Source organism: Rana temporaria, chromosome 2, assembly GCF_905171775.1.
Source record: "Rana temporaria chromosome 2, aRanTem1.1, whole genome shotgun sequence".
Taxonomy (NCBI): Eukaryota; Metazoa; Chordata; class Amphibia; order Anura; family Ranidae; genus Rana; species Rana temporaria.
This window is the reverse complement of record NC_053490.1, coordinates 85726286-85740877: the sequence shown is the minus strand read 5'-3', so window position 1 is coordinate 85740877 and position 14592 is coordinate 85726286. Positions and strand designations below refer to the sequence as shown.

Here is a 14592-nt window from a genome sequence, read left to right as displayed (position 1 = left end):
AACCACTTTTATAAACTTGCTCAAAGGCCAATATATTTTAAGACCGCAGACATAAATTGGCAGTTGGCCCTGTCAACTGCCCTTTCGACATCGGTGGATTAAAAAAAAACCTTGGTAGAGGAAGCAGCATGGATAAAATTACAGACTTTGATCACATTATCTTGCGCTTCCTGAGCAGGAAGAAAGTCTACCTGATCCGTATCTAGTCAGTTGGCTAAAATCCTAGTTAGAAGTTTGAGGTCAATATTCAAGAGGGAAATGGGGCAATAACTTGCACAGGAGGAGGGGCCTTTCCCTTCTTTAGCAATGACTGTTATGTGAGCTCTCAAAGAGTCCCAGGAGCAATGGGTAAGTGAGGTTAGGGAATTTAGAGCTTTGATGGGATGTGATGCTAAATGAGGAAGGTGGGAGTTTGTAATAATTAAGGGTGAAGTCATTAGGACCAATGAATTTGTTTTATTTTGGATTCCCAAAGACCAGAAAATAATTTCAAAGATTCCTCTAGCGTAAAAAGATTGAAATGTCGGGCCTGTACTGCACAGTCTACACCAGTCTTTCTCAACCATCTTGCCCCAAAGGAACCCTTAAAATAGTATTCAGGTCTTAGGGAACACCTGCTAAAATGTATTCCATGTGAATTGGAGGGAAGAATGCATATTACATCAGCAGTCAGTGGAATGTATCCCTTAAGCCTCGTACACACGACCGAGGAACTCGACGGGCGAAACACATCATTTTCCTCGTCGAGTTCCTTGTTAGGCTGTCGAGGAACTCGACAAGGCAAGTTTCTCCATTCCCGTTGAGGAAAAAGAAGACATGCACTCTTTTTGGCTTGAAGGGATCCTCGACAGTTTCTTTGTCGAAAAATGTACACACGACCGGTTTCCTCAGCAAAAAAAAAAAACCCAGCACGTTTTTTGCTGGTTTTTGCGGAGAAACTCGGTCATGTGTACGAGGCTTCACAGTGGTGCTCTGCATGCCACATCACATAAAAAGTTTGTTGTTGTTCTGCTGGAGGCTCTGCCAAGTGGCACTGGACCCAGAATTGTGGAGGCACCATCAGATGGGGGGGCAATCAGTCACAGTCCAAGGAGTCCCTAGCAACCTCTGGAGGAAACCTAGGGTTCCACAGTATCCTGGTTGAGAATGACTGGGCTACACGCCAGTGGATGTCATGATACACATGTAGCCCTCATGTCCATCCTATGCTACAGAATGTTTCTACAAACACCACCATGAGTAACTTTAGGTCCAAGATCTTCTATAGTGGGGCAGCTGAGGTTGCACTTTTGGCCCTCAATTTGAGTCTGGGTACAACTGTAGCATCTGCAAACCTCTGATGTAAGGATTTTAACTAAAATCACACAGTTTTATTGTATCAGACAAGAGGTCACCTAGTGTATGCTTAAGCTGGCCATAGATGGATCAAAATTCAGCCGGGTTAGACAAAGCCAGGCCCATATTCAATCTATCAATCAATTTATGGCCATTCCCGAACAGGAATGTTGGAAGATTTTCATTCGATCAGCGGCTGCAGGCCTGCAACACTGGTTATTGTATTCTGACAGCAGACAAGTTTCCGCTTTCAGAATACAATAGAACAGTAGAGAGGATTTGTTTTAGAAAATATTGTTATCACCTTTTTTCTATCCTTTTTTTACATATCAGTGTTACTATCCTCCAGCATTTTTCTTCTACTTCCAGTTTAATGTTCTGATGTGAACCAGTCCTTTGTGGGAAAGCACAAAAACACACCTGTGTAAGAGAATTTATCAAAAACAAACAATAAACCTATTTATGGGGTCTAGAATATATGAACCCCTTTCTGGGGGTCTAGAAAAAGAACATGAATATATTGAGGTTGATTTATCAACGCAGTAAATCAAGTGAAGATTTGCCTTAACTATCCAATCATGTAAAAAGCAAATTCCTGTTTATTTATTTGTTCTGCACATAAATGAGTATTTAAAGGTAACACAGATACAATGTATTCAGTGAAGATATTTAACTCTTTTAGTAAATCATCCCCATTACTCACTGGTGAATTTCCAAATTGTTGCAGAATCACAAGTAGCATCATGCCTGGCTGGCCAGCTCTTGTTCAACACCAAAAAACAGAAGGGGCTTAAAGCGGGGTTACGGGCATCATTTTTTTTTTCAAGCTAAAATTATTCACATTAAATAGTCCCTAAAACATTTCAATAGCTCCCCAATCGTTCCAGAAATCATTGCAAACACTTGCCTTATATCCTCCAGCTCATGTTGTGGCCGTATCCATCATATGTGTGGGCATGTGAAGCCCAGTTCCTTTTTCTTCAGGGAGAGGTGCATGCTGGGCAATTTTTAGGCACAGTAATGCCCAGAGACGCCTGGGAAATGAGTGTCATCATTTCCCAGGAAGCAATAGGGTCTTAGGACAGGAAGTTGAACCACCTAGAACCAGGAACTAGGCAGATTCCGAATACTGCCTAGTAACAGCCAGATGGAAGTGAGTAAAAAAATAATAGAAAGTTCATTTTTAGGGTGGAACTTCACTTTATGTCACTTGATTTTTAATTATTGGAGCAAGAAATGTTTAAAGAAAAAATGGTTTATTTCCTCATCTCCCGCGAAAGTTCAAATAATTTAAAATACAAAACGTTGCCAAATTAAACTCAAGCTAATAATTAGCAGGGACATTGTACAAAACACAAAAACAACAAGTATCATTAAATCTCTGATCACAGCATTTGCGGTCACCCTCTACCCCAATAAGAAGTATCAGAAAAGTCAAAGTACCCCCTAGACTTTAAAAAACAATTTCCCCATTCAGTGCTTAGAATTATAGGGTTGTAATGAGCTCCAGCATTTACCTCTTTGAGTAAAATGAATGTAAAGGTTAGTTCCTGAGAAGTGTCCATATCACGTAAAAAAAAAACAACAATGTTATTATTAAGTCTATAATTTGAATCTGTTGTCCCAATCCGTTAAAGTCCTGGCGATTTATGTCCTTGACAAAGTCATTGACAAAGGTGGGCACTGGGCAAATATGGTTTTAGTCCACACATAAAAATGCCCATGTCTCCTTTTGTCTTCCACTGAGCTGCCAGCACACTCTGGCTCTTTCAAAGCTCCACCTACATTTGGCCAGCTGGACGCCACACCATCTGGTGCCCATTACCAAGGTTCAATCCAGTCAGGAGAGGAAGAGCTTCTGTTTCACAGTCAGAACAAAGAAAGTGAAAGTTTCACTGAGTGACGATATTTGTCATTGGACCCACACTGGTGCCAGACAGAGACATCATGTGACCCATAGAGGACGCTGGGCTCAGGGTATCCTGTCCATTTTGTCCAGTCTGAGTCTGCTGGATTCTTTTCTTGGTAATCTTTCGTTCTTTAGCTCTTCTGTTCTGGAACCAGATCTTCACCTGAAAGTAAACAATATGTCAGATACTTTGGTCAAAACACTAACCTTTCTCCATATTTTTACCTTTTTATTATGCAAGCAATATAATTATCAATGGTACAAGTTATACGTCTTTATTGATTCCAAAAGTAATGACAACTAACTCAAAGGGAATGCAGGTTATTTTTTACTAAAGCCAGTCATATACGGATTGAAATTTTGCCGGTTCAACAAGAATTTCAATCCGTCTATGGGCAGGCTGGTTGTACTGAAGTCAATCCACCAATCAACTTCAGTACAACCAGCCTGTTGGGGTTTTGTCACCCGATCACTGCCGGCAGCAGTGATTATTGTATTCTGCTGTTGGGGAGGGCTCCCCATACTCCCTGCAGAACACAATAGTGCTGTAGGAGGGATTCTACCTTCATTGTATAATGTATGGCCTGCCTTACATTCACGTTGTTGAATGAATATCCTCTGCTTCTAGTAAATCATCCCAACTATCTGCATGGAGTTTGCATACTCTCACCATGTTTGCAAGGGTCACCTCTACAATAGTGCATACAATACAATTGTGCATCTTTGCACAGCCATCTTTTAGGCTGGGTTCACGCTAGTATGAATTGGATCAGGGTTTCTCCACATCCAATTCGCATAGCAGGAGAATGTGACTGCGCCTTTTTTGTTCCACTTCAGATCTGAATTCAGCCCAAAAAAATTGGGCTGAAATTGGACCTGAAACGGTGAACCAGCACGCACTGGACCCCTTCTATGCGATGGATGCGGCTCATTTGTGAACCGAGCTTTAGTGGCCAGGTCTGTGGATTCTTTTGCTCTCTTAAAATTTGCCAAACCTGGGCTGTTCTGGCCTTTTTTTTGGAAATGGTCTGACCACTGTTGGAAACACAGGCTAATGTTGCAGATGGCATATTGAAATGATCTTTGTGATGTGTGTGCCTATGCCAGCTTTGGTCTACCAAGGTTCCATGCAAAACTCAGATTTTTCCAGAGGTTTATTAGGTGTTCTCTGGGCAATGAGCAATTACCGGAAGAAGTACGTTTTTTACGAAACGGACGTAGGGCGAGCGGCGCGTTGTCGTCACTCAAGAAGCTCTTAACGTTCCCCCAGTGGACGGGTGCCTGAGAATTTTGTGTACCGGCACATTAGATTCAAGGCAAATTTTAAACTGCATAACTGTAAGTGCAATTTTAATCTTTTAAATACATTTCTACACATTGAATGCACTGGAGCTGTCACAGTTTTTTGCATGGTGGGCATTGATACTGCTGAAATTTCGAGATCCATCAGACTGCATATCTGAAACTGCGAGATTGGGACCTATTATATACCTATTATATGCTGTTTCTGATCCCCTGTGATAAGGGATCGTGGGAATTCGGTAAGAGGCCAATCTATAAGTCTGGTGGAGGATATGTCACTCTTTTCTTTTGGACACGTTTACAATCTGCAATGTGGCACAGATGCACGGGTGTTTGACATCTTATCTGCTATTTAATGGACTCTTTACTGTCAACATTTTAGACTATTTATTAACCTATTCAGAGCCAAAATTCATATTTAGTTGATGGTTTCTGATCCAAGTGTCTTTTGTTTTCGTTTTTGGTTTTTGTTTGTTTCTCTTGTAAATCACCATCACTATGATTGCTGAGGGATTTTGAGGTGACTGCATGTTGCACCCTAGTGGCCATATAGGTCACCTTTGATATAGCAGCCAGCCTTTCACTTATATCACTATAGATCACCCACTTGCATAATATTATATGCATTAAGATAAAAAAAAACTGTGTGCAGCAGCCCCCCGTCCTCCTAATACCTACCTGAGCTCCATCGCGATCCAGCAATGTGCTCTCCGGGGACTCTCCCTCTTCATTGGCTGAGACAGCAGTGGGTGCCATTGGCTCCTGCTGATGTCAATCACAGCCAGTGAGCCAATGAGGATAGAGAGGAGGCACACAGAGTAGCAGCCCGGGAGCAATCCTGCTCGGGTGCTTCCAGAGCAAGTTTCTACACTCGGTAGGAGGGAGGGGCCAGGAGTGCCAGCGGGGGACCCAAGAAGAGGAGGATCAGGGTAAGTAAGTATGACATGATTGTTATTTAAATAAAAAAAGCCAAGCCTTTAATGTCGCTTATTCACACCTGTCCATTTTGATTCAGAAAAAACTCTTGCATTTTGTTATATGAAAGTGCATGTCAAGTAAAAATCCTGTTATTTCCTATGTGGCTGGTTCACATATATGCCTCACAATTTGGAGTAAATAAATATATATTTACAAACACCGACAGACCTCAAGTTCCAATCCTCTCTCCTCTTCTTGTTTTTACACATTGGTGTAAATAAAGCAACCCATACATTAATCTTTTTTTTTCTTTGTTCAACCAGCGGATTGATTCAATTCCCTCATCCACATAGTTTGTAGATGGGGGAATCACTCCCGCTGAGCTATTGTATGCTGACAGCGAGAGTGGCGAGAGTAGGGCCTTAGACCAGCCATACACGGTTAGAATATTGGCCGGTTCCACAGGAACAGTCCAAAATTTTAACCCTTAATGGGCAGGCTGAATTTACCAAGTTGATCGATCGATCAACTTAGTTACATACAGCCTGTCAGATTCCCTTGCAATTATCTCTAGTGGCTCCCTTGCAATTATCTCTAGCGGCCACTAGCAATAATCACTGGCTTCTCTTGGCGGGGATGGCTTCACACACACACATATACTTTTTTCCTGGCACATGATTGGATGATTAAAGCGAACACAACTTTAGCTTCTTTTAAAGCTAAACATTCTCTTGGATAAGTGAAACGTCTCTACTTCCTTAATTTCACTCCATAGACAAACTTGAGACCTAGCATGAGTTAGTGATCCTGATACACAACTTCACACTGTTCACATAATACACTTGCAATGGTGCTAGCTAATACTGAAATCAAATAGTTTGTTGTACAGGAAATGATAATGCATATTATTATATAATATAATTGGATTATAATAATTAATTATAAAACAGACATGTAAAAAGCTTGACATTATGGACTTGATTTACTGAATCTGAAACTGATGAAACTCTGTATAGAAACCAATCAGCTTCCAGTTTTTTTTTTTTTTGTCAAAGCTTAAAGGGGTTGTAAAGCTTCATGTTTTTTCACCTTAATGCATCCCACACTGGGGCGGGAGGTGTGGTGGCGGTAAAGCGCCGCTATTTTAAGCGGCACTTTACCGTCGGAATTGTGGCGTATTTGGCTGCTATCGGTGCGGTTTATAATGGTTAATACTGCCGGCGGTATAGACGCGGTTTTCCATTGCTTTCAATAAGAAGGAGAGGTGGAGGAGTGGTAAACACACCGCTCCTTCACTGCTCCAAAAATGCGGCTAGCAGGACTTTTGGAGCAGTCCTGCTAGCGCAGGACTTTCACACTGGAGAAACTGCAGCCGCTGTTTCATGTCGGTTTTCAGGCGCTATTTTTTAGCACAATAGCACCTGCAAACCGCCCCAGTGTGAAAGGGGTCTTAAGGTGAAAAAACACCTTGCACTCCCGCATTGCCCCCCCCCCCAACCCCACCGTTTTACTTACCTAAACCACAAAACTCTGTGGACATGATCCCACAATGGTTTCCCCCAGCTTGCAGTGGCCCTTCATTGGAGATAGATAGCAGCACAGCCATTGGCTCCCGCTGTAGTCAATCAAATCAATGACGTGGCTCCCCGGGGGGTGTGGCTGAGTAATACAGTTGGTGGCTATGGCCCTAATTTTTTTTGTGACATTGTTAGCATCATCTGCAAAAGATCCCTTGTAAAAGTGGTATTCAGGTGAACAAACATCACGTTCAAACCACTGGTTTCTCCAGTCTGCTATCATGTCAATTGGCAATGGTGGGCACACATAGGTGTGCTCACAGGGTGGGCCATATGTGTGCCTGGGCACACCCTAATCACCCAATGTGGTGCGGATTCCCCCTGTTTAGACAGATATTTCACCAAATCCCCCGGGGGTCCTAAAAAAAAAAAAAATTTTAAATAGATTGTATATATGTGACCCTGTCTATCAATTAATGTTCTGCCCTTTTACCAATGAGCATTTGTTGCATGCTCTGTTATATAGCACACAATGCTGAAAAAAAATGGCATAACACTAAAATAGTAATAATAATGATAATAATGAAAAAAAGAAAATAACAATAATTATTGTGGCAATTCCGCCCCATCACAGAGATAAAACTGCAATCCAAATTACTCAGAAAAGCAATATCAGTATTACAAAGTAGCACACACTCTTTTCTCCACATATTTCTTTTTAAGTCCTGGAAATGTAACAGCTAGAAGTGTTTCAGTTAATGGAACGCTTTTTTTTTGGGGGGGGGGGGGGATCTTGTTCTTGTTTTTTTTTATTTATCTGATTCTATAGAAATTGAAAATAAATTATTTTATATTTATATGTTCTAACAGTAGAGAAAATGAAAATATATATATATATATATATATATATATATATATATATATATATATATATATATATATATATATATATATATATATATATATATATATATATATATATATATATATTCTTTTTTTTCTTTTTTCAACATCCTTGTTGGTTTTTGGCAACAGATACACTTTGCTGCAATATTTGTGTCTCTAGAAAATGATTCAGGTTCCTGAAAGTATTAATATAAATCTTTGAATATATTTCTATTGGAGAGGTTCTGCAGCAGCCCATGAGGTGACATTTCACAAAATGATTGTACTTTAGGTCTTTTTCCTTGTGTGCTGGTATGCAGAACTGCTACAATCCCACACACGACCCCCTTGATTAATGTGGATTGATGTCACCTTTCCATAAGAGAAGGTCATGGTTAATGTTGTGGCTGCAGAGCCCCTTATCAGGTGCATTAAGACCACATTAATTTCCCTCATTGTCATACCTGTCGTTCAGAGAGCCCCAGGTTGGCTGCCAGCTCCGACTTCCTCCTGATGGTGATGTACCTACTGTAGTGGAATTCCTTCTCCAGCTCCAACCGCTGGTGGTCCGTGTAGACCACCCGATACTTGTCCTTTGTCCGGGTTTTCCCTCCTGTAGAAGAGCACAACATTCATTTAGATTGTCACAGACTGACACATGGGCTACCACCCCTGCCAACATCATTGGACCACCAACCAGGAATATTGATGACCCTGTCTCAATCCTGCAGTGCCACCAACAAATATCCCACTGTTACCAAAAGAGCCATTTCCATTCTAACCTATTTCCATTAATATACCCAAACAGGAATTCGAAATGCCCTCATTGAGTATCCGAAATAAACACAGTCTGAAACAGATTATGGTAAGTATTTATTATAAAAGAAATGACCATTCTTAACGAAAACGTTCAAGATAATCCCCAGAATCGGATTGGGTATAGAGTGAAAATATTATCGTAATCAAAAGGGAAATTCCTAATTATTAAATGAATTGTTAAATTCTACAGAATCTGACTGGTGTGTAAAACGAACTCAGAGACTGGCAAAAACGATGCTAATTATTGAAAATATAAATAATATATATATATATATATATATATATATATATATATATATATATATATATATATATATATATATATATATATATATATATATATACATATATATATATATATATACATATATATTATTTATATTTTGAATAATTTGCATAGTTTTTGCCAGTCTGGCAAAAACGATGCTAATTATTGAAAATATAAATAATAATTAATAAGATATATATATATATATATATATATATGTATATATATATATATATATATATATATATATATATATATATATATATATATATATATATATATATATACAATCCCCATAATCCGATTGGGTATCTGAAATGGACACAGGCTAGGTATAAATATATAAATATAAGGTAGTGAGTAATTGGAACTTGCTAAATATTACTAAAGGAAATATAAAAATAATATGCTCGATATTCGAAGTGGACTAATGACGAAATTCTTCTTTCATTCTTTTTAAATGTATTTTAAAAATGTTCATTTTAGATTTACTTTATTATTATTATTAATATTATACAGGATTTATATAGCGCCAACAGTTTGTGCGGCGCTGTTAGGGCAGACAGTACAAATACAATTCGATACAAGAGGAATCAGAGGATGAACAAAAACATAAGAATGAATAATAATAATAATAATAATAATAATAATAATAATAATAATAATCATCATCATCATCTCTTCAGAGAAGTCTATCCTGCCTCCACCTAACTCACATATTTTTATTTTTATTTTGTCCATTAGCTCATCCCCCCCTTATTAATTTTTGGATCACTTGACCCTCCCTTTTAGATTGTAAGCTCTAGCGAGCAGGGCCTTCTGATTCCTCTTATATTAAAACTGTACTGTCTGCCCTCGTGTTGTAAAGTGCTGCACAAACTGTTGGCGCTATATAAATCCTGTATAATAAGAACAACAAAAATAATAAAAATGTTGTATACAGCATTCTTGTATTGTGAATTGTATTAAAATTAAAATGCAAAATGTAAAAAGATTCACTATTGTCCATTTTACTATTACATTATTATTACAGGTGCAATACGTTAATTTATAATAACTAATGATGAAGCAATAGTAGTAACTGTAGTTATGATGATGATGATTATTATTATTATTATTATTATTATTATTATTATTATTATTATTATTATTATGTATTACTTAAAAAAGGAGAAGAAGAATTTAATAAGTAGTTATTCATATGTATTTCTAGTTATATTTTGTTGAGCTATTTAATAGTAACAACAATAATAATAATAATAATAATAATAATAATAATAATAATAATAATAATAACAACAACAATAACAACAACAACAACAACAATAATAATAATAATAATAATAATAATAATAATAACAACAATAATAATAATAATAATAACAATAATAATAATAATAATAATAATAATAATAATAATAATAATAATAATAATAATAATAATAATAAATATAGTTCTATAACGTATGTGTTTCCAATTCTCAGTGGTGAATGAATGTATGGGATATGGTAATCCCAGGGACTCCACCTGTCCAGGCCCAGCAGCACGTGGCTCCAGCAGGCAGTGCTCCCCCACACTCCACCTTCTATTAATGTAGTGTTCAATTTACTTCATTACAATAACACATTATTTATGTGAAATGCAGCAATTGCTCGCTTGCAGTTTCTATTTAAAGAAAACTGCAATCCACAAAGCCATATAAACGACACCCATATTCCAACTAATCATCGTTAATATGATGGGTGCTGTAAAAGGGACAATTAGCACCCAGGACATCTGAAAACCACAATTTACAGCACCGCTCAGGCATGCTGATAAATGGGATTGTACCTGCATGGCAGACCCTTCTTTTTACCCAGAATGCAACAGGGCACTACGATTACATTAAACTGATCGCAGAGATTTGAAATAGATTTTTTTTTACATACAGATCAAAGATTGCCTTCTCATCCAAATGGAAATTTTGAAGCTGATTTACTAAAGTAGCTGAAAATGTTCCCCTAGATTATCCAATCATGTGGGGAAAAAAACTCTGTTTACTTATTTTTTTTATCTGTACATAAATAAAAATTAATAATTGCTTAATCTTTAAATTCGGATATGTTGGCTCCATGCACACTTCTTCTATTAGTTTTGTGTTGTGCCTGTAGAAGTAGCTCGATGTTATCCTATGTGTCTTCTATGTACATAGGACGATAGATGGGTTCTCTCCATAGACAAATCTCTATTGCACGGCACATAACAATGTATCTTTTTTATTGATACACATTGTGTTGAGTCATTTGTTTACTGTGTATATTTCGTTCATTCGTTATTATTTGATTAGGTTGTATGCAATCTATTGGATAATGTTTCCAGAAGTATCTATTTATAGTTTCTATATTATGTTATAATCCAAGTTATCAATTGTTTGTGAGCTGTTGTTTATATTTTGTCATTTATGTACTTAAGAGTCTTTTATCTTTTATTACTTTAGTAGCTGATGGTGACGGTGTTTTAGCTATGTAATAACAGTCTTGTGAGCAAATGGAACATTTGTTTATCTAGTTGCATCATGCATTATTTTGTTAATAAATCAATTAGTCTTTTTAATTATGGGTTGTTTAGTGTGTGTATTGATATTTACGAATGCACTATCGTATATATTTATTAGTCTTTTTAATTATGGGTTGTTTAGTGTGTGTGTGTGTGTGTGTGTGTGTATTGATATTTATGAATGCACTATCGTATATATTTATTAGTCTTTTTAATTATAGGCTGTTTAGTGTGTGTATTGATATTTACGAATGCACTATGGTATATATTTATTAGTCTTTTTAATTATGTGTTGTTTATTGTATGTATTGATATTTTGCAATGCACTATTGTAAATAGTGATAAGACTTTTTAAGTATGTGTTTTTTATTGAATATATTGCTATTTACGAAGCGCTATATGTGTATTAGTCTATGTAACTGTGTGTTGTGCATTGTATGTAATCATATTTAGTAATGCACTATTGTATATATGTATAGTCAATGTGTTGTTTATTGCATGTATTCATATTTGTTAATGCACTATTATAAATATGTATAGTCTATTTGTTGTTTAGTGCATGTATTCATATTTAGTAATGCACTGTTGTATATGTGTATTAGTCTTTGCAATGATGTGCTGTTTATTGCATGTAATCATATTTAGTAATGCACTATTGTGTGAGTATATATATATATATATATATATATATATATATATATATATATATATATATATATTAGTCTTTGTAACTATGTGTCTATGTGTTGTTTATTGCATGTAATCATATTTAGTAATGCACTATTATGTGTATATATATGTATATATATATATATATATATATATATATATATATATATATATATATATATATAGTCTATGGGGCAGATCCACAAAGATCTGCCCCGGCGCAACGTATCTGAGATACGATACGCCGCCGTAACTTACTTCTGTGTGGTTCGAATCCATAAAGAATTTGCGCCGTAAGTTACGGCGGCGTAGTCTATCTCTCGCGCCGTAATGGCACGTAATTCAAATCGGCGAGTAGGGGGTGTGTTTCATTTAAATGAAGCGCGTCCCCGCGCCGAACGAACTGCGCATGCGCCGTCCCTAAATTTCCCGCCGTGCATTGCGCTAAATGACGTGGACGTAAATTACGTCCAGCCCGATTCACAGGCGACTTACGCAAATGAAATAACAATTTTAAAATTATACGCGGGAACGACGGCCATACTTAACATTGCGTACGCCACCAAATAGCAGCTTTAACTATACGCCGAAAAAAGCCGACTAGAGACGACGTAAAAGAATGCGACGGCCGCTCGTACGTTCGTGGATCGTTGGAAATATCGTATCTCAGTAGATACGCCGGCGTACTCTCTTTGTGGATCTGCCCCTATGTGTTGTTTAGTAATGCACTATTGTATATATGTATAAGTCTTTGTAATTATGTGTTGTTTATTGTATGTATTCAAATTTAGTAATGCACTATTTTGTATATGTATTACTCTTTTTATTTTTATGTGCTGTTTTTTGTATGCATTCACATTTACTAATGCACTATTGTTGTTAATTGTATGCATTGATATTTAGTAATGCATTATTGTATACATTTATTTAGTTTTATAGATATTGGCAGTTGTTTTTTGTTTGTTTTTTGGGGGATTGTGTGTGTTTGTCTTATGTATGTTGTAATAAGGCCAGCTCTGGAAATGTGTTGTTATGTTCAGCTGTATGAAAATACAAGTCACCCCAAAGCTATGTGTTGCTGTGTCAGGTCTGTATGGCTTGTTGTGCTGTTCTTTGCCCTGTTGCATTCATGTCAGAAATGTGGTGCTATCAGGAACTTCTAGTACCCGGCTTATCTGATCTAGAAGGTGTTTAATGCCTGCTAGGCTCTCTCTGATCAGGTAGATCTTAACAAAGCTTTACAAAGGCCCCCTGTGGAGAGACAAGCAGGATCAGAGGGAACTGGGCAGTGCTAATGAATGGAGGACACAAACTCAGACAATGGATTACAAGCAGAGCTTATCAAAGAGGAGCCTTTAGAACATAGACATTCTGTTTGAATTACCTCCAATGTCGGCCTCAGCTTTCATCCCCTGGCTATTCACATTTACATAAGCAGCTATTTCTCAGGCACAAGTTTGAATAACCTCCCAATATTCAAATGGGATGGTATGGAAAAATGACAGTGAAATAAGGCTGATTTTCTTGGCTCAATAATGAATGCTCCTCTGTCTCAGACCCCCCTAAGGGAATTTACTGGCTCAGCTTTCAGTAATCATATTAAAATACTGTTACAACCTGTGGAGCTCTAACTATGACGTCACGACCAGTAGATATGATACTTTATGATTTACTACAGGACTAAAGAAAGCCCACTATGTTAATGTAAATGTGTGTTCCCAGTTTGTGCAAGGCAAAATCCTGTGCTTTTCCCAAATTCCCTGCACAGGATTGAGCATTGAATTGTTACCATTCTCTGCTTTTTTACTCTGAGGCCAGAGATATAAGTACAGTTATAATATTGAAATCTATACTATAAACATGTAGTGTTAAATTTAAAATGTAAAAAAATGAAGGCAGTATTTTGCATTCAGTTTCTTAAGCTGGTTTTCAGATGAAGGGATTTTTAATCAAATGACAACATAAAACTTACATTAACAAAAATGTATATTTCTGTTTTATGGAAAGTCATAAACTCATAATAAAAAAATACTACTAATTAAAAAAAGTGTGAAGAGTTTCTCTCTACAGTCCATATTACATAATATATATAAATATTGGAGCTCTGAAATTGACCTTCCTAATATGTTGGACCTGTTAAGATCAAGAGGATCACAGCAATTATCCTCTCTCTCTCTCTCTCTCTCTCTCTCTCTCTCTCTCTCTCTCTCTCTCTATATATATATATATATATATATATATATATATATATATATATATATACACACACACACACACACAGTACTGTATAATATATATATATATATATATATATATATATATATATATATATATATATATATATATATACATACATTGTACAATGTATAACTTTCTTTCCAGTCCATATTATGTAATTGATTCATATATATATATAGATACCTAAATATAAATA

The 14592-nt window shown here is 36.7% G+C and overlaps 1 protein-coding gene across 1 annotated transcript in view; it reads right to left on the bottom strand.

Moving 5' to 3' along the window:
* Positions 1–2574: 2574 nt before the first annotated feature.
* CDX2 (caudal type homeobox 2) overlaps positions 2575–14592 on the bottom strand; it is a 16440-nt gene continuing 4422 nt past the window's right edge. Inside the window, exons 2-3 of the mRNA XM_040340476.1 lie at positions 8331–8479; positions 2575–3407 (exon numbers count right to left, since the gene is read on the bottom strand). Of these exons, the coding sequence (XP_040196410.1) occupies positions 3228–3407; positions 8331–8479 (329 nt within the window). The 3' untranslated portion in view covers positions 2575–3227. The remainder of the gene's footprint in view (positions 3408–8330; positions 8480–14592) is intronic.